This window comes from Podarcis pityusensis (genome assembly GCF_964106645.2).
Source record: "Podarcis pityusensis genome assembly, chromosome: 14".
NCBI lineage: Eukaryota > Metazoa > Chordata > Lepidosauria > Squamata > Lacertidae > Podarcis > Podarcis pityusensis.
In genome coordinates, this window is record NC_138039.1 from 7,144,357 (window position 1) to 7,166,875 (window position 22,519).

Consider the following 22,519-nt stretch of genomic DNA (forward strand, 5'->3'; position numbering starts at 1 on the left):
TGTCCTGTGTCGACTGGTTGTATGTAAGCAGATCCGGGAGCCATTTTGGCAGAAGAGCAGGGTACAAATGTTCTCTCTCTATATATTTATTTAAAGACATAATGAGAAGGTGTACCTGAACATGTGTAGGCTTTTTAAAAAAGCCTTTTCATTTATTATTTACTAATACTGTAGACCGTTTCCCCCAAAGAGGGGCCCTAGTATTAAAATACAAGAAGCAAACAATGGTTGAAACAAAATAACAAGTTTAAATAAAAATAAAACACTAAAAAACTGAACCCAAGAAACAGAATTGAACCCACCAGCAAAAGTTGTGCGTCTTTGGTATTAATATGTTTATTTATTTACATCTCTCCATTCCTACAAGGTGCCCAAGGTAGCATACATGGTTCTGTTCCTCCCTATATAATCCTCACAACAACCTTATGAAGTAGATTAGGCTGAAAGGGAAGGACTAGCCCAAGGTCACCCTGAGAGCTCTATGGCTGAGTGGGGATTTGAAGCCTGGTCTCCCAGGTGCTAGTATGACACTCTAACCACTATATACACCCTTGGCAATTTAAATCAATACATACTTTTGTAGGTACAAGTCTACTTCATCCGATGCAAGGTTTTAAAAACCACTCTCCATAACATACAGAAGAGTCCTGCAGACTGCTTTCTTCCCTGAAGAATACCACCTTTCCTCTAGTGAAAAAAATAATAATGTTGAAACACTGGCAATACCGGGTGGCAGGTGAAAACAACAAGCAACTCTGTCTCTTCCTGGGGAGGATAAGCAGATCAGATTGACAGCTTCATACGCATTTCCCGCCCTGAAAGCATTTCAGTGCAGGAAGCAACACAACATACATGTAACTGTCATATGTGATGGTCTTATATAGTGAACGGGGTACACATTCCTTAAATAAATCATAAAATCTATTTATCTGGTGACTTTGGAAGTAACATAGCAGAGAGTATAATCAGACTATACCAATCTTAAAAAGCTGGAAAGACTGAATGGAGCTTTTGGGACGCAATTCATCAACATTATGTTTTCACAAGGTTGCCACTTTTTTTCTCCCCACTTGCCTTGCTCCTGTGCTTTTAGAAGTTGGTGGTCACACGAAAAATAAAACTGCAACCCTATGTGTATTTTCTCAAGAGTAAATCCTACAGTGGGACTTACACGTGCCTGAAATTGGGACTGTAGGCAGGCCAAAGATAAATATGTCTCCACTGTTCAGTATCCCATTTTCTAATGTTGTTGGCATCTGTCTTGAGAGACAATGGAGTGCACTTCTGGAGGTGAAGTTCAAACCACTGTGTTAGCAGCACTGAAGTGACCCCCCTTAGGTGCAACTGTCTTAGGGTTCTCCATCCTGGATTTGCGTAGGGTTTACTCCCGAGACTTTTCTTCTCCTGAATACTAATACTATTTTATTATTTCCATTTTATTATTTATACCCCATCTGGCTGAGTCCGTCCCCCACAAGGCAGTAGCAGGGCCAGATTTAGGTTTGATGAGGCCCTAAGCTACTGAAGGTAATGGGGCCCTTTCTATGTCCAGCTGTCCTTTGCCAACAACAAATTGCCATTGTTTTTGTGTTGAATATATGCTACATGGTAATTTATGGACCTAATAGGTATCTAAAGCCATTTGCACATAACAAATAGGAGCCTACACAACACAAAACACTGTTGTTGTATGTAGGTTTTATTTTATTTGCTTTTTATCTTTTATTTTGAAAATTACATCCAGTTGTTTTTTTCCTTTAAATTTTTTTGGGGCCCCGAAGAGATTGGGACCCTAAGCTATAGCTTGTTTAGCTTATGCGTAAATCCGGCACTGGGCAGTGGAGAATTAGGATCAGAGTTGTCCTTCACCTAGATGGGCTACCTCCGCAGGATGACAAGCTCCATCTGCCCCTCACTTCCCTCTAAACCATGCAAAGAAACTGCCTACTTGACGATTGGACCCACTATTGGTCTCGTCTGCTCAATCTACCGCAGCCTGCCTCCTAACTCTCAAAGGGTTTGAGACCCATTGGCTCCCCTCACCTGGTTTAGCCGGCCAGTTGAAGCTGTTTCTGAGCTGCGGCTGCTGTCACATGCTTCCAGCTTCCAGGAGCCACAGGTGAGAGCTAAGGGGTCTACTAATAAACTACAATTTCCATGATTCTTTGAGGGAAGCCATGACTGTTTAAAGAGGTATAATACTGCTTTAAATGTATAGTACAACTGAAACTGTCATCTAACCTCCCAACAAACAAATCAGAAGGAATGTTCCTTAAATAGTCAATACCGTCTACTCTCCTTGAAAACATACTGCCTGTGACAATGGAGGAAATAGACAGTGATTAGTAGTCATTGATTTATCCTTCATGAATTTGTCCAATCCTCTTTTAAAGCCACCCCAGTTGGTGACCAAAATAAAAACATGCCGCATATTACAACTAGTCCAAGGGTTAAATTCCATTAATAACATGTAGGGGAAGAAGAGGCTGGAATAAATTAGATTCTCAAAATTCCCCTAAACAAAGACGTGTGGAAAGAAGAAGGAAAAGATTCAGGCCAAGATTATTCACCGCTGGGAAGAACACTCTGTTAAAGTCTTCTAGAGAAAACGTGTTAGATTGCTCCAGGAATCGGAACCAGCAAAGACATCTGTTGGAAGAGGCAAAAAGAAGGGGTGAGTCTTCCTGATCCCTGTCTTAGCCAGTAGTGTAAAACAAAATAGAATTTTAATGTATTTTTATTAGCAGCTAGAGAGATGAGGGAAAGATATGGTCTGGTGGAACTGGTGTAGTGGCGATAAATTTTATTTAGCTATAACGAGGAAGCCTCAAAAGCTTGCCAAAATAACAACACAAGTAATATATAAATCTGAACGATCAAGGAGCAGAAATATAACATCAAAGCTTGAAAAGATGAACAGCAACATTTCACCCATATTTAGCAGCAAATACCGAAATTTCAATACACGCCTTCTTAAAAAGATCATTGTTTAAGGCCAACTGAGACAAAGGTTGCCTTAGCTCAATTAAGCTCTTTAATTTGCCACAATAAATTCCAATTTCAGTTGGACTGACGTTGCAGACAGTTGCAGTAACTAACATAGCTAACCCTGTATTTTCTTCCCTGATTGGCTTTTCCTAAAGTGTTTATTTTCTCAAATATTTGGATGATTTTTATAAGATTTCAGGAGGATGAATACTTCACTGGGAATGGAGAACAGCTCTTCGTTGACCTTCCTGTCTAATTTGACCTGGTGGCAGGAGAACACCACCGCTTCTCACACCGACCGCTATCTGGGCCTTCAAAAACGCATGCACCTCCTGTCCATAGTGATTTACAGTGTTGCTTGTCTCCTCGGGGTGACCGGGAACGGCCTAGTGATCTGGATTGCAGGCTTCAAGATGAAGAAGACGGTGAACGTAGTCTGGTTTCTCAACCTGGCCATTGCGGATTTCGTCTTCACATTTTTTCTGCCCTTCAGCATCGCCTACACATCTCTGGGCTTCCACTGGCCTTTTGGGAAACTTCTGTGCAAGCTGAACAGCACCATTGCCTTCCTGAACATGTTTGCCAGTGTCTTCCTCTTGATGATCATTAGCATGGATCGGTGTGCTCTGGTCGTTTACCCAGTGTGGTCCAGAAACTACCGAACCACAAAACTGGCATATGGCATCGCTCTGGTGACATGGGTCACAGCTTTCATCATCAGCTCTCCGTACCTCATTTTTCGAGACACCGCAATGAACTCCAGGAACGTCACCAGCTGCTTCAATAACTTTGCTCTGTCCGACAATTACAATACCGAGGAGACCCGAAGGCTTTGGAGGATGAGGCACAAAGCTATGATCATATCCAGGTTCCTGTTTGGTTTCCTCTTTCCCTTCACCGTGATCCTGGTCTGCTACAGCATCGTGGCAGTCAGGATGAAACGGAGACGTCTAACCAAGTCCACCAAACCTTTCAGGATCATCATAGCTGTGACAGTGTCGTTTTTCATCTGCTATTTCCCGTATCACATCTTCTCCTTGCTAGAGATGTCCAAGGGTTCTGCAAATCATGAACTCAAGATGGCTTTATTCTTGGGAATCCCTTTGGCCTCCAGTTTGGCGTTCTTCAACAGTTGCATCAACCCCATCCTTTATGTGTTTGTAGGGCAGAAGAAGTTCCGTCAGTCGGTAATCGTGGCCTTTGAGGGGGCTTTTGGAGAGGACTTTATCCTGTCTCTATCCAGCAAGAGAAAATCTAGATCCATCTCTCAGGCAGAGATTCAGGTGACTTCTGAAGTCAGCAGATGATTGGAAGACATCTGCTGCCAATTAACCACAAAGGGCCATTACTCAATCAGTCCTTGTTTATGTTTCATATGTACATCCATGCACACAAACTCACTGGGGTCTTCTTGATTTCACTGGGTTTCCACAACTTGGAATCACATTGCCCTTTGCCAAAACAGTTACTAGCACAAGTGGTTACTGTGCGTATGACTCTTCCAAATAACATTTTCTAAAGGCATTTCCAGACTGCTGCTAGCTTGCAAGTGGGATTCTAGTGCATACCGCAAATTCAGGTTCTGCAATTAAAGCTGATTTGATGTTCTTGCTTAACAAACCTGTTTTTCCCTTCCCACTAAAAAAATATAAATTTCAAACTTCTTGCCATAAGGAAAGCGATGGAGATAAAGCACTGCAAATTTTGGGTTAGCACTTGCTTGATACAGCATCATATAACTTCCCCCAAAACAAATCAGAATGAATGCTCAGTAAAAATTCAGTATGACCTCCTTGAAAACTTTGTGCAAATGTATCAGGATGAACGCTCACTATTATTTAATATTTTATTTTGTCTTAATAAAGGTATTGCCTTAATGTGGGTTTTTTTTCTTAATGGATCAACACAACAGCCTATTATTTTCTTTTTCTTATGGCTTCTTCAAATGGTTGCAACCAGTGGATGGATATCCCAATGGCTTTGCAGAGGGGAGGGCTGTAGATCAGTGGCAGAAAATCTACCTTTTATGCAGAAGGTTCCATGTTCCATCCCCATCATCTCCAAGCAGGGCCGAAAGAGACTCCCTGACTGAAACCCCTGAAGAGCTGCTGCCAGTCAGTGTAGACAGTACCATGCAAGATGGACCAATGATCTGATAAGGCAGCTTCCTAGGTTCCTATATCCCATTATCCTGCAAGTCCCATTCACAGACAATAGCGTCATAGTTAATGTATTGTTCACACCACCCAAATCTTTGAGTGGTACGAGATTCCAGGGGTTCCAGGCGCTTACTCAGGGTTTGTGTTTTCTTTGGAATGAGGTATAGCAGAGACTGTGGTGTCCTTAGGATATATGGGGTATTTATACATAAATACAACCCGACAGAGGGGTTCACAGCATTAACACCCCAAGAGGGTCTCTTGCCACAGCCTTGGATTCTAAAAGAAACCAGGCATAGCTGTGTCTCCCAACTGCCTAACCTGCAGCCTGCCATCACGCAGCTCTCAACTTTGCCCTGTCTTTCTAACTATCAGCAAGTTGAGGAAGGGAGGGGGGCATCCATTTGCCATCTGGCACAGAGCCACTTACTTTGCTACATTAATACCATATACTTAATGACCATTACGTCACCAGGAAGCTAGCCTGGCTATTCCAGGAATTGAATCTGTGTTGGATCCAGAAATTAGAAGCAGAGGTAAGGCATACAGCTTACCCGCCCCCTGAAACTCGTAACAGTATATTACTATAACCCTTGAAAGTACCATTTAGTTGCGTCTCTCATTTATTGGTTCGAAGAAGAAACACACCTGTACTTTTATTAAATACGTAACAATCTTTTAACAAACAGCTGAATTTCTCATTGGCTTTCAGGTGATGACAAACCTATTAAGCTGCACCCCAATCTATCACTATATTTTGGAGCAAACGATCTCTATTTTCTTTAATTGTTACTGTAATCTAGGATTTTTATTGAGGGGATGAGAATGGTTTCAAAGAGGATAGAATATAAGAAAGAGAGGAAGAGTGATGAATGAATTGTGTTGGGGGGGGAATACAATTAAAATACTTGGGTCTCCTGTTGCTGTGTTAGGGATTTCTGTCCCTAACATTTCCAGGTAAGTCTGGAAAGGTCCCTTGCCCGAAACCTTCATGAGATGATGTCAGCCAAGGTATAGACAATTTTGAGCTAGCTAGACAGACTAGGATAAGGCAGATTTCTATGTTCCTAAAGACAGCTCCAGAGAAATTCCTTTTCTTGCTTGCCTTGTGCAACTCATCTTTCAAGGTCTTTTAAACTTTAACATATGACTTTGAAAGGGGTGTGGAGTGGGTGGGAAGGCTTTCACAAAGCTCGGGGCAATTTTGTCCTGCAAAGCTGTTTGCAGTTCTTGAGAAACCGTGTTCAGTCCTGATGACTGGGAAAGTTGGCAGGAGCCTGAAGATGGGAGTGGTGGTAGGGAGGCGTTCCCGGAGGTTGGCCTTTGAGAGGATAGACTGGTAGTGTATGAAAAGGAGGGCCGCATTCAGCAGCGGCTGGTGCCCCTTGATTGGGTGGAAAGCAGTGAGGCCAACTAAACTTGGAGCCAGAGCCAATGACAGGGGGAGCCCTCCAATTCTAGATCTGCCCTCATCTTGTGGTGGTTGGTGCCCACCAGGACTGGCAGGAAGAGAAGAAGGGAAAGCTATTGCTCATGACAGACAGAGTCTAGTTTTGTCCCCATCTTCCTCTGTGTTGAGCAGTGGATGAGACTCTTGATCTGAGGGTCATGGGTTCGAGGCCCAAGTTGGATGATAGATTCCTGCGCTGCAGAGCATTGGACCAGACGATCCTCACGGTCCCTACCAACTCTACAGTTCTGCGAGTTCTGCAAAACCAGCAATGAGACTAAAGAGGTGGAAGTCAACAGGCAGTGCCACCGCCTGCACTGGTTGTAAGCAAGAAGGCAGGCAGGTGGAGCCTGGCTGAGGGAAGTGTGAGGTTGGTGGGGCAGTGCCAACTTCTGCTGTCCCCATCTCCCTTCCTCCCAAGTTCTACAAGGGCGAAACTGAGACGGAGGAGGAAGAAGCTGACAGCCAGGGGCACCTCTTGGGATGGATGAAAGCAGCAGGGGCTGGCTAAGGGCAGACTGAAGCTGGTGGGGCAGGGCCCCATTCACCCTAATGGACCACCTTCCACTGGCTACAGGGGTGCATCAAACCACACAGCATCTGTAAAAAGCAAGCATCCGCAGAGGCGAGCATAGAAGGACAGAAAGAATGAGTGGCGATTTGATGGGCATGGCAGGTCTGATGAATCCTGCAAGCTTCCATGCATTTCTGCGGGGTCTTTTTTGCTCCACAATAAATGTGTGGCCGTGTTACTCAATTGCTGCAGAGGAGCCAGACGTCTTTGCTCAAGAGAAATCAAATTTCCCCAGCATTCAAACGGTGGTTGCACAATTGTTATTGACACTGCCTGGATTTGTTCAGTAAACTCAGCAAGTATTCTCTTCTCTTCTCTCTCTTCCCACCTGAAAGTATAAATACTGAGTGATCTGAGTATGATTTAAGTTCCTTCTGTAGTGGAATTATAGGCCATTTTAAATTCAATTCTGTTTTAATTTTAATTCAATGTTTCATCACACTTAAATCTCTGTTTGATTGTAGTCATTGCATTTACCATTTTTACCTATCTAAGAAGTGACCCTACTGTTTAAGCTTTTCCATTGTTACACCCCCCCCCACAAATTATTCACACGATATTCTGTGTGTGTTTCAATGTTTTCTTAACTATATTTTACACTTCAGCAGAGCAGCTTGTAAAATTCTGAAGACTGAAAACAAAAGCTGATGACCACATGAATGAATTGTGAATTGAACTGGAATGGAGTTAGTTTCCATTTGGAGGGGGCAAACTGGAACTGGAGCTAATTCATTTTTGGAGGGAGTAAACTGGAACTAGCTCCTTTTTAAAATGAACTTTCCAAGCACTGTATCTTCAACTTCCAGAAAAGTACTTAAAGAAGCATATACAACTGACAGATTAATGAATTAATCAATCTATCCAAGTGTTAGTGGGAACACACACACACACACACACACACACACACACACACTGCTGAACTACTTGGAACACAGATGAAACTGAGTATCAGGTCTATAGCACCATAATCCATTTCTTAACAACAACTCTGTCATATTATCTAGTCATATTATCTATTTCAGCTGCGAACTGACCAATTCCTTTCTATGTGTCTTCTCTACAATTCAGTTTGCAGCTGAATGCTTTTAAACAACCCACTTCTGGGCAGAGTTAACCGGCAGCAATTGCAAAAACAAACAGTGGGATGGAAAATTGATTTTCTTTTTCTCCATAGAGCTGCAAGGTTCAATACAGGACAGAGCTTCTGGGGTCTGTCTTGTATTTGCACAGAATGAATAAGTGCCATGACTTCTTGCCTGGACTAGCAGGTAGGAATCCCCCACCCAAACATCTTCAAGGCTGGTAATTGCTTGGGATCAGTGATGAATGCAGCCTGCTCTGTTGGGGTGGCAAAGGGATCAGGACCAGAGGAGGCAGCGTTTCTGGACAGAAACAATGATGGACAGAGCCAGCCTAAGGCATTTTGCTGCCAGAGGAAAAGGACAAGGTGTCCCCCACAGAAGTACCAAAGCAGAGTGGGCTGCTTCCGTTTTTTTTACAATTTTACTTCCATGCTAGCATAGGTGCCAACTCCCTGGGACCTTGGGCACCCACAAAATTCCCCATGAAGGCGCCAGGCACCCACAAATTTTGGTGCCAGGGCCATGCACCCACGGCTCTGGTCACCCACAGTCATGGGGCCAAGCTGCTCTGCTCAAGTATAAAATATACTTAAGAAAACATTGGAACACACACAGAATATCGTGTGAATAATTTGCGGCGGGGTGTGTGTGTGTGTGTAACAATTGAAAAGCTTAAGCAGTAGGGTCACTTCTTAGATAGGTAAAAATGGTAAATGCAATGACCACAATCAAACAGAGATTTAAGTGTGATGAAACATTGAATTAAAATTAAAATGGAATAGAAATTAAAATGACCTAAAATTCCAACGCATAAGGAATTTAAGTCACATTCAGTTCACTCTGTATTTATAGGAACTACTTTCAGGTGGGGAGAGAGAGAAAAGAAGAGAATGCTTGGTGAATTTACTGAACAAATCCAGGCAGTGTCAATAACAATTGTGCGAAGCATCCTAACAAATGCGCCCGAGAGCTGCGTATTAGTTTAGGGAGTGCATGACAAGGCTGTGCAACGCTCTTAGATTTCCTACAGAAGGAGCTCAGCAGAAGCAGCGCTAAGCATCTTCCGCCTGAGGCAAGCGCCTCACTCTGCCTAACGGTACAGTGGAGGCCAGTCAATTGCGGGGGGAAATGTAGTGGAGTTTCCTTTCTGACTCACCCCCAGCAAACACACATTCATGATCGGGGAGATGTAGGAAAACAGCTGCAAGCCAGCAATTCCTCCTCCTCCTCCTCCGTCTGTTTTTGCACTAGGCATAAAACCTGGGAAAAGGGAGAGATGCTACACATACGTGTTTGGGAGCGGTTGTGAGGAAGCGCATGTTGGGGAGGGGGAGAAGATGCTGAATACATGTGAGGAATGGCAAGGGTTGAGGGGTAAAGACGCACTTATTTGAGAGGTTGCAAGGAAGGGCAAGCATTGATGCCAAAACGCATGTTTGGTTGGTTGTGTAGAAGGGCAAACATCAAGGGGGGGGGCAGTCTTGGTAGTAATAAGTGTTGAAAAGTGATGCATATTTGGTGGCTGGTGAGGAAAGACGGGCATTGATGGAAGTGTGTGTGAACAGACGCCAAACACGCGTGTTGTGAGGGTCGTAAGGAAGGGAAGCAGGAGAGACGCTGAACCCGCGTGCGTGGCAGATCACATGAGGAAGGGCGGGCGTTGAGGGCTGTGTGTGAAGAGACGCCAAGCACACGTGTTGGGAGGGTCCTAAGGAAGGGTAAGCAGGAGAGATGCTGAACACACGGGTGGTGAGGAAGGGTGGGCGCTGAGGCGCTTGTGTGTGCGCGCGAAGAGACGCCAGCCACACACGACCTGAGGGCTGTGTGAGGAAGGGCCCGCGCTGAGGCGTCGGAACGCGCGTGCTCGGCGCATCGTGAGGAAGGCCAAAACAACCCGCGTGTCGCGGAGAGCCGAGAAGCGGACCGCGCTGAGGGAGGCGTGGAGCGGCGGCGGCGGCGGCCATTAAGGGAAGCGAGAGGTAAGGAGGAGGGGGGCGTTCAACACGCGCGCGCTCGTGTGAACGGGGGTCTGAGGCTGGCGGCGAGAGCCTCGCGCGGCCGCTCCGCCCACCCTCAGGCCTTTTCATCCCCGCCGCCATTTTGCAGCTGGACGGAGTTGGCCGTGTGGTGCGAGCAGGAGAGCCTCCGACAGGGACGGGCCTGCTCGAGCGGAGACCCCGCGGCCTCGGTCTGCCCTGAGCCCAGAAGGCAGGTAGGCAGGTGGGCGGGCGGGCGAGGGAGGGAGGGAGCGGCGGGGTCCGCGGAGGTGGCTGCGCCGGCCAGGTCCTCCTCCTCCTCCTCCATCCATCCATCTATCCATCCTCCTCCCCGCGTGGCTCCTCCTTCGCCTTCTCCCTTCTCCCGAAATTCACGGGGGGTCGCGGGTGGGTGGGGAGCGCCTTTGTGTGGGTGGGGTGGTGGGTGCTCTCCATCTTTTAGGGTGCGGGTGAGGGGAGGAGGAGTCCTCGCGTGCCACGTTGTGCTGGGATTTTTATAGATCTATCTATCATCTATCTATAATAATAATAATATATAATCTAAAGATATAGACAGCTTTGCTGTGTCTAACCAGGTGGCAGCAAAAAAAAAACCCCAACTACTGCAATTATTATTTTTTTAATAGCAGGGGCAATTAGAATTAAGATTATTGATGGGACCCTCCAGAATGTATTTTTTTGCCTAGGTAAGTTTTTACCTCTTGTCTTCAGTGCATTGGTGTTTTTTACTTTATCGCTACGGCTAGTGGCTGATGTCGATCAAGATTCTTTTGATCCTGCGTGCGATGTGCGCCCAGTATAATGTGTGTATATACGCACACGCACGCACGTGTCTGGGGCGGGAAGAGCGCGAACACATTTATATCGATACCTCGGTGCTCTGTATTTTGAAGCACTCTTCACTAGCGCTGCTTCCGGGGCGTTTGTTATTTAGCAGGAGTTTGTATTCGCTGCCGGTTTGTGGTCGGAGATGCTCGGGCTTCTCCTTCTGTTTTGCGATGGCCATTAGAGCCGCGGACAAATGAAATCGCCTGTAGGTTTGTATACATATGCACACTTTTATAGAGATAGCGATATATGTGTGCGAGAGTACACACTCAGATTTGTGCGTGTGTATCTGCGTGGATAATAGCTTGCATGTATACACTGGTATATGTTATGCTCCGTGTGTGTCTATATAATAATTATAATAATTTTTATTATTTGTTTCCCGCCCATCCGACCGGGTTGCGCTGTGTATCTGCGTGTGTTTAAACATACTTAAGCTATCAGCCGTTCAGATCCATCACCAGAAACTTAACTTGAGCTTTGCATCAAACCTAACAGATCCTCCTCAGTCTAAAGCAGCAATATTTAGATATTTAATTGCAGTTGCTCTCTTTTTGGGAGGGGTGTGTGTGACTGAATGTTATAAACTGCCTTGAAGCATTGCATTTGGAGGCTGGGTTAAAAATAGATTTAGTTCAATGAAAGTATGTATGTGGGGGTGTCAATGTAGAGGGAGTGGTTTTGTGCCCCTCCATCACACCAGGTGTTTTTATATGTGTGTGTGGAATGACATTTCCCTGCTTCTAAGGCAACCACCCTTTTTTTGATTATTTATGTGATTATTTAATTTCTATACCACTTAGTATATTAAATATATATCTAAGCGGTGTACAGGAAACTGAAGCAACAACGACAACAAAAATGCAGAATTACATATAAAAAGGTTACATTAGTACAAAGTTACTAATATATACAAATCAATCACTTTCCACCTGATGGAGGTTGTTGTTGTTAAATAAATACCTGTTATTTTGCAATTTGCGTTGGGATGCTTGCATGCTTACAGACCCTAAATCTTTATCTGTTTAAAGCAACACTTAATGCGGAAAAAGCAAACCTTGACGTGAGGAAGGGCAAGGTTTTGTTAGAGGGGAGCAGAAAAAGGGGAGTGGGTTGTTTGTCTCCAATCTTCACATGCGTTTGTGTGGAGGGTGGAATAAGAGTTTTCCATGTGATGAGAAGAGACATTGACATATATATACATTCAGCGCATTTCCCCCAGGGCTGGGTATAAGGCCTCCTTAACTCCTCTGTTGTTGTTTTTTTATAAAAAATACGGTAAATGATGATTTGGGATGGAGGGGGCAATCTCCCCACCACCATAAGGCAAAAAATGTGATGCTGTCAATTTCTCCACCCCTCCCTCTTTCCAGGCTGAACCCCCCCCCCCAGCTCTGTCGCAAAGGCAAATACAATTACTTTCGGTGTTTTGTTATGATATACACAAGTGTGTGACCTTACTGGATTTTAATGCACATACACAAACTCATGGAAGGTAAGCGTTGGAGGGGTGTGTGGCAAGAAACAATTTAAACTGATGTTTCCTGAGTTTTTAAAAGTACGTAGAGGTTCCCCCAGCTTAGGCCATCGGAGTGAAAAAGGCTTTGCTGATCATCTGGAAAAATAGGTGGGGCGAGTTTTTCTTAAGCACACACTCTTCCCATCCTCTATAAGAGAGACCTAGGGGTGTGTGTCTTTTCCTCCGTATTCGCTAACCTCCATGCCTCTCCTTTCCTCCCCAACCTGCAACTAATTGGGTAGATCTTTATTCAGTATCCACCTCTGTCCTTTAGCAAGGCTACAGAAAGCAGGAGTGAACTTCTTGTTGCTCATTTTGAGAGGTGCTGGAATGAATGCACGATGTTGATCCCCTGGGCTGATGTGTTTGGTTCATCTCCATTATACTCATCCTTTCAGCCGCACGGTAACAATGGCGGAGGCCCTAATGCGCAGAAGCTCTAACTGGGAAGCTTTATCCTTTGGGAATTGTGGTGTGTGTGTGTGTGTGTGTGTGTCTCCCCCCTCCCTGCTGCCCATCTCCCTTCAACTGCTGAATGCCTTTGTGGTCCAGAACCTATCAGGACCCCCAAAGCTCTTAATGGATAGGATTTAGTCCAGCAAAGTCGTTTGCTCTGTGCGCTAAGGGTGTGGTATGTAACTGTAGCCAAAGCACCATAACAGTGAGAATTGGCTTTCTGTGGTGCTGCTTGTTCTTATGGGCTTGTGAAGCAGAGTGCAAATTATTCCCACTGGTCTAGATTGTGCGGTAATTCAGAACCAAGTCCCAAGGGAGACACTGTGTAAAATGCACCCCATAGCCTTTCTCTGTTTTCCCTTTTGTAGTTGTTGGTAAAGCTGTGCGGGGCTTGTTTTGCTTCCCTTAGGTAGAACACAATGGATGCTTTCTGTCTGTTGTTTCTGAACCATAACGTGGTCTTTATTTGTGATATAATGAGCTAACGGATATTTATGGAGCATACATGCGCTCTGGTCTAGGTTCAGAAAAAGATCGACCCTTTACGCAAATTTGTTCATAGAGTACTTGCTGAATTAGGGCTGCATTTCTGTGTCTTAGTTTCGGACAGTGTTCGAAACTCCCATTCTAGGCGCATTTTGCGACAGGGAATTTCATTAGCGCAAGCAGTCTCTGAGCTCTGGGCGCAGTATTGCGCTTATGATTTCAGAATAAAACTGCAGAGTGGAAGGAAAGGAAAATCTTTTTCTGCCTACCCACTTCTAGTTACTCTCTGAAGACTGGAGAAGAGACCCTCTTAAGAATATTAGGAGGGTGGGCAGGGGAAGGACTAGACTTTATGAAAAGTGAACATAATGTTTTAGCTGCAGTTCATTCATTTTCAGCTTTGTATTCTTGTTTTTAAAAAATCGCACCTAGACATTTGCTGTTGCGCCCATAGCCTAGGTTTAAGGTGCCATTTAGCTCCTGGCTTTCATATCTCAAGTTTTTAAAACTAGTTTTGGAATTTTCTCATTCTGAGCAGGCAAAGTTCCATGCCTGGCATCAGTAGAATTTCCCCACATGTGGTGCTTTAGAATGTTAATTATGCCTTTCATTCGATCCTTACAGTGGATAAGTGTTTCTTGGGCGTATCATTGGTTTGTAGTGAATGAGGTTGTTTGAAGGCCTTCTGCTGTGCACTGGGTTTGAGCTCCAACCCACAGGTCACCAAGCATGTTAGGCCTGTGGGCACATTTGGATCTTTTAGTTAGTATGACCTCTCTTCCCCCTGGATCAGTGCTTCCCCCTGCCCCATGCGCGCGCGCGCGCGCGCACACACACACACACACACACACACAGAGCACCAAGACCTCACTTTTCCAAGGTATCTGGAAAAGAGTGGCAATGCTAGCTGGGGCTGATGGCAGTTGTAGGCTAATACATCTGGGGTGCACCAGGTTGGTGGATGCTGCGTTAGTGAATGATCACAAGAGAAAACTTTTGCTTGTTTGGATTGTGGTTTTCCTGTCTTTGCTGTGCTGAATTTTCTGCCTGCCTTCTATTTTGAAAAGGCAGCCTCTGCTTTTGACGGTGCGTGCTTGATCGTGCTGTTAGTTAATTCAATGTCTTTTAAACAATAATTTGTAATATTTCTTCCTTCAAAAAGAGCTTCTCTGAAATGGGCATGGTTTATATTAATGAGAATGTGGTGTGATGGTAGAGGCTCTGCTACAAGTGAGATTTGCCACCCTTCTTTCAGCTGTGAAATTCCACTATGTCTGGACGAATAGAATGTGGTCTGTCTGCAGAGTCTGGGAGAAGATTTTTTAATAACGGTGTTGTCCAGTATTAGTCACAACTATGACTAACAGTATTTTTATAGATGCCACCCTCCAAAAACAGGAGAAAGCACCATTCTTGACTGTAGTCTATATGTACTACGTTGCTCTTTCTCTTTGATTGTGTGACACATTTTTGAAAGATAGCTGATAGTAGATAGAAATAAACTTTTCTTAGCTATATATCTGCATTGGCGCTTGGATGAAGGGACAGGTGTTTATTTTTTAATAGGCAAATGGTAATGATTTGGCACTTTTTCTGGTTAATAATCAAATCATTGCATATTGTTTAATACTGATGACTGAAGTCCTATTTCTCGGTTTCATTAGAGTCCCAAACGTATAGTTTTCAAAAGGTGCAGCAAAGGGTGTTTGTTCTTATTTTTGCAAAATAAAGACCACTGGGATAATCTTTACCATCTGCTCTTACTTCCCGTATCTCTTAATGGTTATATTCTCTTCTCTGTTTCCACAGGTAAATTTTTTGAAAGGATGCTAGTGGCATTGTCCTCAGGAGGAGAGTAAAGTGCAAGAGAGCTTCAGCTCTGTGTGCCAACTTCGCACAGCTCTTTTTTCAGCCGCAACCTTTATTTGTAAGTGCTTTCTCTAAGAACATTAATCAGACCTGGGCGCTGGCTTATATCAGCAAAACTGTCAGAGGTGGTTGGTATCAAGAGTTACCCTGAACCAACAGCCTTTTGTTTAAGATGGATAAGGCATCAGGGCTGGATCTGGGAGCAAGCTCAGTTTTTTGTTTAAGGCAGGGGTGAGGTAATCCTTCTTTGCTAAAGGGCCATACTTATTTGTGGGGGGGACCTTCTGGGAGCCACATGGGCAGGGCCGGAAGCAAAAGTGATCTGAGCCATGGATGCAACTCTTACCTTTATAGGGTAGGCGGTGATCTAAACCACTGAGCCTCTTGGGCTTGCCAATCTGAAGGTTGGCAGTTCGAATCCCTGCTACGGAGTGAGCTCCCGCTGCTCTGTCCCAGCTCCTGCCAACCTAGCAGTTTGAAAGCACACCAGTGCAAGTAGATAAATAGGTACCACTGCAGCAGTAAGGTAAACAGTGTTTCTGTGCGCTCTGGCTTCCGTCACGGTGTTCCATTGTGCCACAAGCAGTTTAGTCATCCTGGCCACATGACCTGGAAAGCTGTCTGTGGACAAACACCGGCTCCCTCGGCCTGAAAAGCTAGATGAGTGCCACAACCCCATAGTCGCCTTTGACTGGACTTAACTGTCCAGGGGTCATTTACTTTTTTTTAAAAAAACTTTATTCCAGTTATGCAATAATTGGAACATTCTGTACATACCATCATTCATCCAGGTATGAAAGAGGCAATATTCAATACTCCGTGTTCAAGGGCACATTCCAACCAGGCAAAAAAATGAGGGCCGAGAGCAAAGCTAGGGAGGGATGTGGTTTGGGAAAGGCGATTTATTATTATTATTTATTTTATTTTATTTTATTTTATTTATACCCTGCCCATCTGGCCGGGTTTCCCCAGCCATTCTGGACATCTTACAACTTATATAAAACATAGTAAAATATCAAACATTAAAAAACTTCCCAATACAGGTCTGCCTTCAGATGTCTTCTAAATGAAGAAACCTGGAGAGTCGCATTTGCTTCCCCATGGACCTGTGGTTCTCCTTCCACCCCCGACCAAGGCATCTCAGTCACACATAACTGTCTTCACTACTATAGGTCCCTGTGTTCTCGTGTGAAATTGAATTCTCACTTCTGCACACTGTTTTTATTGTACGTTCATAAATCGCCATGAGATAAATGTAAAAGTTGATTCATAAATAATATATAATAGTTGCAAATAAATCAGGAAGAAAAGTCCAGCCTGCTATTTTACTTTTAACAGCATCTTGATGTCCAGAAACCAGCAGACAAAACTTTTGTCACAGTGTGGATGTGGGTGTTACCACCTATTCACGCCAAGTTGCAGTTGTAAGTACAGCTGCAGTTTCGGGTTGATAAGCTGGCAACCCTAGTGGTAGTCTGATCATTGCTGAATGGGGCGAGATGTCTTAAGTTCCTTCAGATTGGTACTTGAAGGGTTACACAGCATGGGCAGAGCATACTAGGGTGGCAGAAAATATTGAAAATTGGGTCTTCATGCTCCACGTTGCTTATTTAGAGCTAATGTGCTTTTGATCTTCTTGCAGTATTTTAAAAGTGGGAAGACAAAGGAGGATTTGATGTTTTGTGTGGCACCCAATGGTACAGGATCCATCATGAATATAACGAAGGGTGGGCTGGTGCTATTTTCAGCCAATTCCAACCCATCGTGCATGGAACTATCAAAGAAAATTGCCGAGTAAGTAACAGCCGCTGTATTTTTCTTCCTAAGCACTCTGTGCTGCTTCTGTTTCAGTGTGGGGTGTTGGATCTGGCTGGTATGAGCGTAATGTACGACTCTCAGCAAGATTATATTGTCAAGTTACTTAGTAATGTCTCACTGCTGTTTTTGCCAAGAGAAAGTTACATTTAAAGGTGCAGGGTTAGTATAATGCAGGCTTTGTTCTAACATGATAAACCCACGTATTAAAGTCTGCTGGTCTTAAAGCATTACCTAATATATATATCTGGCTTTCCTAGCCGGAAAGTTTAAGATAAAGGTGGTCTGAGGATTATCACTGGGTCCTGGTGCACCTCTTAGGTAGCCCCTGCAATCCCTCACACCAAAAGCAAGTTTGAGATTTATGATGCTTCTGTTACGTGCTGAAGAGGCTAGCCATCTTTTGGTGTAGATTTCAAAGTCTGAACTGAAGATTAGCTTGCCTCTTCAGCAGTAGTGCAGTGGAAACTCAAAATAATGGAACCAAGTGAGTGGATCCAAGTTCTAGAACTGAAGCAGCCGAACAAGACCTTTCTTAATAGTTGTACCACATTCCTGATTCCAGGAATGACAACATGGTGGCCCATGAAGAGCAGGCAAATTTTAAGAGTGCATGCTATGAGAGCAGTTTTATAAGGCTTGGAGACTAAGGGTACATTGCTCCTTCTGCCCTTCCCCTTCCCCCATTCCCAGTTCTTGCCCATCCTGTTATTTAAGCTTGTGTTCTCTCAAGAGAGCCACTCAACTTAGCGTTTCTTACAGCCAGAAGGTCTCTTGACAGTTAGGTCATGCTGTGCACGCTGGCTGTTTTTCAGATTCATTTTGCAGAATGATCCTTTGAGAACACATATTTCGGGCCAAGCCTGTTCAGCCAATGCTTAGCCTCCCAAAACACCTAATGTACATTGAGCTGAGCCAATGATAGTCAGAGCATGACTTGTGTGATTTTGTTTTCTCCTGCCCTTGGCAGTTGCTTGCCCAGACCAGAAAGGGAGCCAGTTACTGAGTAATGTGGATTCTTAGAAACGGAGATGGTCTGTTGAAGGCTAGAAGAAACCCCATCAGGTTATCTTGCAGAAAAGATTCTAGTTTTGGTCTGGCACTGAATGAGAGAAGTAGCAGAAGAGGTTTATGGGGGAAATTTGCCCAGGAAGGAGTAATGGCAAAGTGAGCTGTGTGCTATTTTCCTCAATGACAATACATAAGATTAATACAGTAGCAAGTTGGGATTCTATTACCGCTTCTTAAATTGTTGCAAAAAGACCCACAGGTATGGCACCTGTGGTCTACAAACCTGAGCAGCAGCTCATTCCTATAAAGCGTGACATCTGTATGGCAATTGTTCCTGCAGTTGGAGAAATGGCAATTGTTTCTCAAAAGTGCATTTGTAGGGAGATCCTTCTGGATGTAACAAGTGAGCAGAATCTGTGCTGTGGCAGGAGTTGGCAGAAGCTACCTTTTGGCGTTGGGGACATTGAGTCAAGTCTTAGCAATAACCTGCTTAGAGAATTCAGTGATCCAGGGTTTGTGCTGCAGGCAGGCTGCTGTTAGGACTATAAGCATTTAGGGCAAGAGGGCTTCCCAAACTCCCCTCCCCCCCCCCCCCACGGACCACTTAAAAAATGGCAAAGGGTCTTGGCAGGCCACTTAATTATTATTATTTTTTTGCCTGTTATAGCAATTATAATGTGCTGTGTTAGATGCTTTATGACTTTTAATTCTTTTTGTTGCTTCTTTTATCTCCGATATTTATTGTATTGCAGTTTGCATTCCTTAGAATTCAAGTTGAAATACAGCATAAGAAATAGAAGCAGTACGAATACAGTTATAAATCGGTGTGTGTATTTAATGCAGACCCACCACAGACCATTTGAATGAAGCTTTGGGACCACTGGTGTACTGCGGACCATTGTTTGGGACTAGAGTACAAAAAACTGTTAAGTGATTTCAGCCTTCACCAATTTGGTGCTTTCCATATGCTTTGGACTGCAACTTCCATCATCCACACTGGCTGGAACTCATGGGAGTTGTAGTCAAAAACCTCTGGCGGGTGCAAGAAGAAGAAAGGCTGCCCTCCCTATTTAAAATGTTATTTTTGATCCCAATTCTAATTCATCCTTGCTTCAGTGAGCTTTGTCTTGTCTACCTTTGCAGGCGCCTGGGGGTGGAGATGGGCAAAGTCCAGGTTTACCAGGAGCCGAACAGAGGTGAGCATCTTCCACTGAAAGCCCTTTACTTAAAGCGTTCATCGCTGGGAGCTAAAGGGAAAGGGATCTAGTTTATTAAGCACCTCCCATAACAACCTCTTTCCTCTCCCTTCCCCCTGCCTCTTTTTCCCTGGAGAGTTTGTCTCTTTAGGTGATCCATGTGTCAGCTCTTGCCGTTTCCTTAACTAAACAAGTGTAAGAGGCCACTTCCTGGTTTTCCTTCCGCAGCATCTTCCTGTTGTCAGCCTGTCCTTGCAGTTCTGTGACAGGCACGCAGTGTTGGGCTTTCCTGTCACTTGCCTGCATTGCACGACAGGGTAAGGAAGAAGAGCAGCTGCATTTGGCCCAGCCCAGCCTGTACATTATACACCAAAGAAAATCCCCTGTGTTGCAAAACTGAACACTCTGAACAACAGCAAGCAACACGCCGGCTAATAATATACTGACAATGTTTTTATAACACTATACTGTTTCAAAATTCATAAACAGAAGACATATAATATGTGCATGGAGTCACAAACTAATAAGAATCAGTTAAATGTTCCATGAACAGGAATGGTAGAGGAGTGGTAAGTCACTGTCAAAGATCACTGAAATGGAGGCAGAATGCCTTTCCACAGTCAATATCCTACAAACGTGAGATGATGGGTGCCTCAAACGTTGCAATAGGCTTACTACACTTTTTAGTGATAGCTGATCCATGGCCATTTGATGTACCCTTGGGGACTATTTGCTGATGAAGAACTGTACTGTCTGCTGCTGTGCTTGCAGCACCCTGTTGCAACGTTTGGAGCACCCATCATCTCACGTTTGTAGGATATTGTTTGTAGGATATTGACTTGTTACATTAAACAGACAAGAACCTGGATGGACCCATGTTGTTCAGCATTCTGTTTCCAACAGTGGCCAATCAGACGCCTCCAGGAAAGTCTCAAGCAGGACATCATTCTCAGTGGCCCTTCTCTGTTTGTCCTTCTCTGATGAGACTGCCTGAGTACTTCAAGGTTCCAGCCTTCTTTGGATTTGGCTTCCACGCTAGCGCAGAGGCTGGGGGCTGGGGGATGCCAGATCATCCATGTGGGATGCTTGTTGGTCAGTATCTGAGTGTGCATCGTGTGAGTGTAGCAGTGACCTGGAAGATCTTTGCTGAAGAGTAGATGTCAGGAGCACGTGCAGGAGCCAGGTCCTGTGACCAGTAGGACTTTGCAGGACTGGGGCCTTCCTAAGTTTGTTCTGAAGAGGCAAGGCGCGGCCACAGGTGAGGCCAATTGGTAACTCACAGAACCTGGTGGCAAGAGCTGGAAACGGATATAAGGTCAGCGTTTCCCTTCGGCTCTTTGCCACAGCAACACATTCCCTGCCTTTCTGCGTTTGGCTCCTTGACTGCTTGCTTCTTGATCCTCGGACCCTTGACTTCGTGACTCCTTGCTTCTTGATCCTCGGACCCTTGACTTTGTGACTCCTTGCTTCTTGATCCTCGGACCCTTGGCTTCTAGACTCGCGGCTCTCTGACCCTCGGACTCTGGGCTTCCTTACTCCTGGCTTCTGGACTCCCGTTCCTGCTCCCACCCCACCATCTTGCCCCCAGTCCCGATGTCCCCAGCCGGGATTTCGATCGCCCGTGACAGTAGAGGCCTTAACCTTGACCATACAGGTGTTGGCCTCTGTTACGGGCCTTCAGAGCTTCTCTAGGATCCTGCATCATCACCATCATCAATTATTATTATTATTATTATTAATTATTATTGTTCATCATGTTTTCTACCAAGGTAGCTAAAGGCAACATACAATATATAAACAAGCACTTACACTGAGACCAGCATAACAGAAAAAGAAAAACCTAGAAGAGAATCATGTTTTTATAAGGCATAAAACTCAAGGAGTTTGCAAATAATAAAAGAGTCCAAAGGCCTGGTGAAAAAGAAATGTTTTTGCCTGGCATCTATGTAATGATGGTGTCAGGCAAGTCTCCCCAGCAATAGCATTCCAGAAGTGGGGAAGCCACCACTAGAGAGGTTTGTTCTCGTGTTACTGCCCTCTGGGCCTCCCAAGGAAAGGGCACACAAAGGAGGACTTCAGATGGTGATGTGGGTCGGGGAGTGGCAAACCTTATTTGCTCTTTGAATGTTTCTCATGGCACCATGACCAAATAATGTTGGCCTCTGGTGGTTTGCTACTGGACAACCACCTTTAGACCTAAAAAAAGAGCAACTTGTTATACAGCTTTCTTGAAGAGCTGACAAGCACACCCTAGAAAATTTAATAGAGGATGAGGCTATTTATTTACCTCCAGCTGAAATCCAGCAGGGCTCTTCTATGACCACTGGGAGGGGTGTTGCCATAAATCTTTCTCACCCCAGCTGTAATGTTTCTGAGTATTTGTCATGTGGATTGGAACTGTTTCCACGTTCCTTTTCCAAGTGATTGTGGTAACTTTTAAGGCACCGGTTTACATGGCCAGGAGACCTGCAGCATTCCTTACTAGCCCTAGGAAGCTGCATTGCACCAGGTCACACTGTTTGCCCAGTATTGTTTTGCTCTGAACAGCAGTACCTCTCCCGGGGCTCTGGCAGAGCCCTTTCGCATCACTTGCTGCCTGATCCATTTAACTGGAGAGGCCAGTAACTTAAAATGGGACCTTTACATGTGGCGCATGTGCTCTGCCACTAAGCTTACAGTCCTGCTCCTGCTGCAAGTGAAGGGGAAACAGCAATGTTAATATTTTCCTTTGAGATGGGTTTTCAATATGGTCTCACCTGAAGATGGGAGAATGGACTGAGCTTCAGCCTTAACGCTGATGTACTTTGCAAGCATGTGTCGACACTGAGTGCATGTTTTCTTTTGGCAGAAACGCGGGTACAGATTCAGGAGTCTGTGAGAGGAAAAGATGTCTTCATCATCCAGACTGTCTCAAAGTGAGTACAAATGCCTGCTCAGAATTAAACCCCAGACATTTCTGAATTTGGTTTTGATTGAACTGTATCTATTGTAATGCGGGTGGCGGGTAGAGCTTATTAACTTTGTCTCTGTTCCTTTTATACCCCCCTTGTTAGATGTCTGTGGTCTACTGCCATTCGCTGTCCATTAAG

General features: G+C 44.6%; 1 protein-coding gene and 1 pseudogene across 7 annotated transcripts in view; both read left to right on the forward strand.

Moving 5' to 3' along the window:
* The first annotated feature begins 2,605 nt into the window (after positions 1–2,605).
* On the forward strand, positions 2,606–4,968 carry LOC308463040 (chemerin-like receptor 1 pseudogene; annotated as a pseudogene). Its single transcript, XR_013991531.1, has 2 exons — positions 2,606–2,674; positions 3,181–4,968. The product of XR_013991531.1 is annotated as a chemerin-like receptor 1 pseudogene (transcript).
* Positions 4,969–6,939: 1,971 nt separating this feature from the next.
* Positions 6,940–22,519, forward strand: part of PRPSAP2 (phosphoribosyl pyrophosphate synthetase associated protein 2) — a 36,568-nt gene continuing 20,988 nt past the window's right edge. Inside the window, exons 1-5 of one of the 6 annotated variants that reach the window (XM_080981212.1) lie at positions 6,940–7,176; positions 15,349–15,466; positions 17,051–17,202; positions 19,378–19,430; positions 22,279–22,345. In XM_080981212.1, the coding sequence (XP_080837338.1) occupies positions 17,084–17,202; positions 19,378–19,430; positions 22,279–22,345 (239 nt within the window). In that variant the 5' untranslated portion in view covers positions 6,940–7,176; positions 15,349–15,466; positions 17,051–17,083. The other 5 variants (XM_080981213.1, XM_080981209.1, XM_080981211.1 and 2 more) reach the window with 5 other exon arrangements.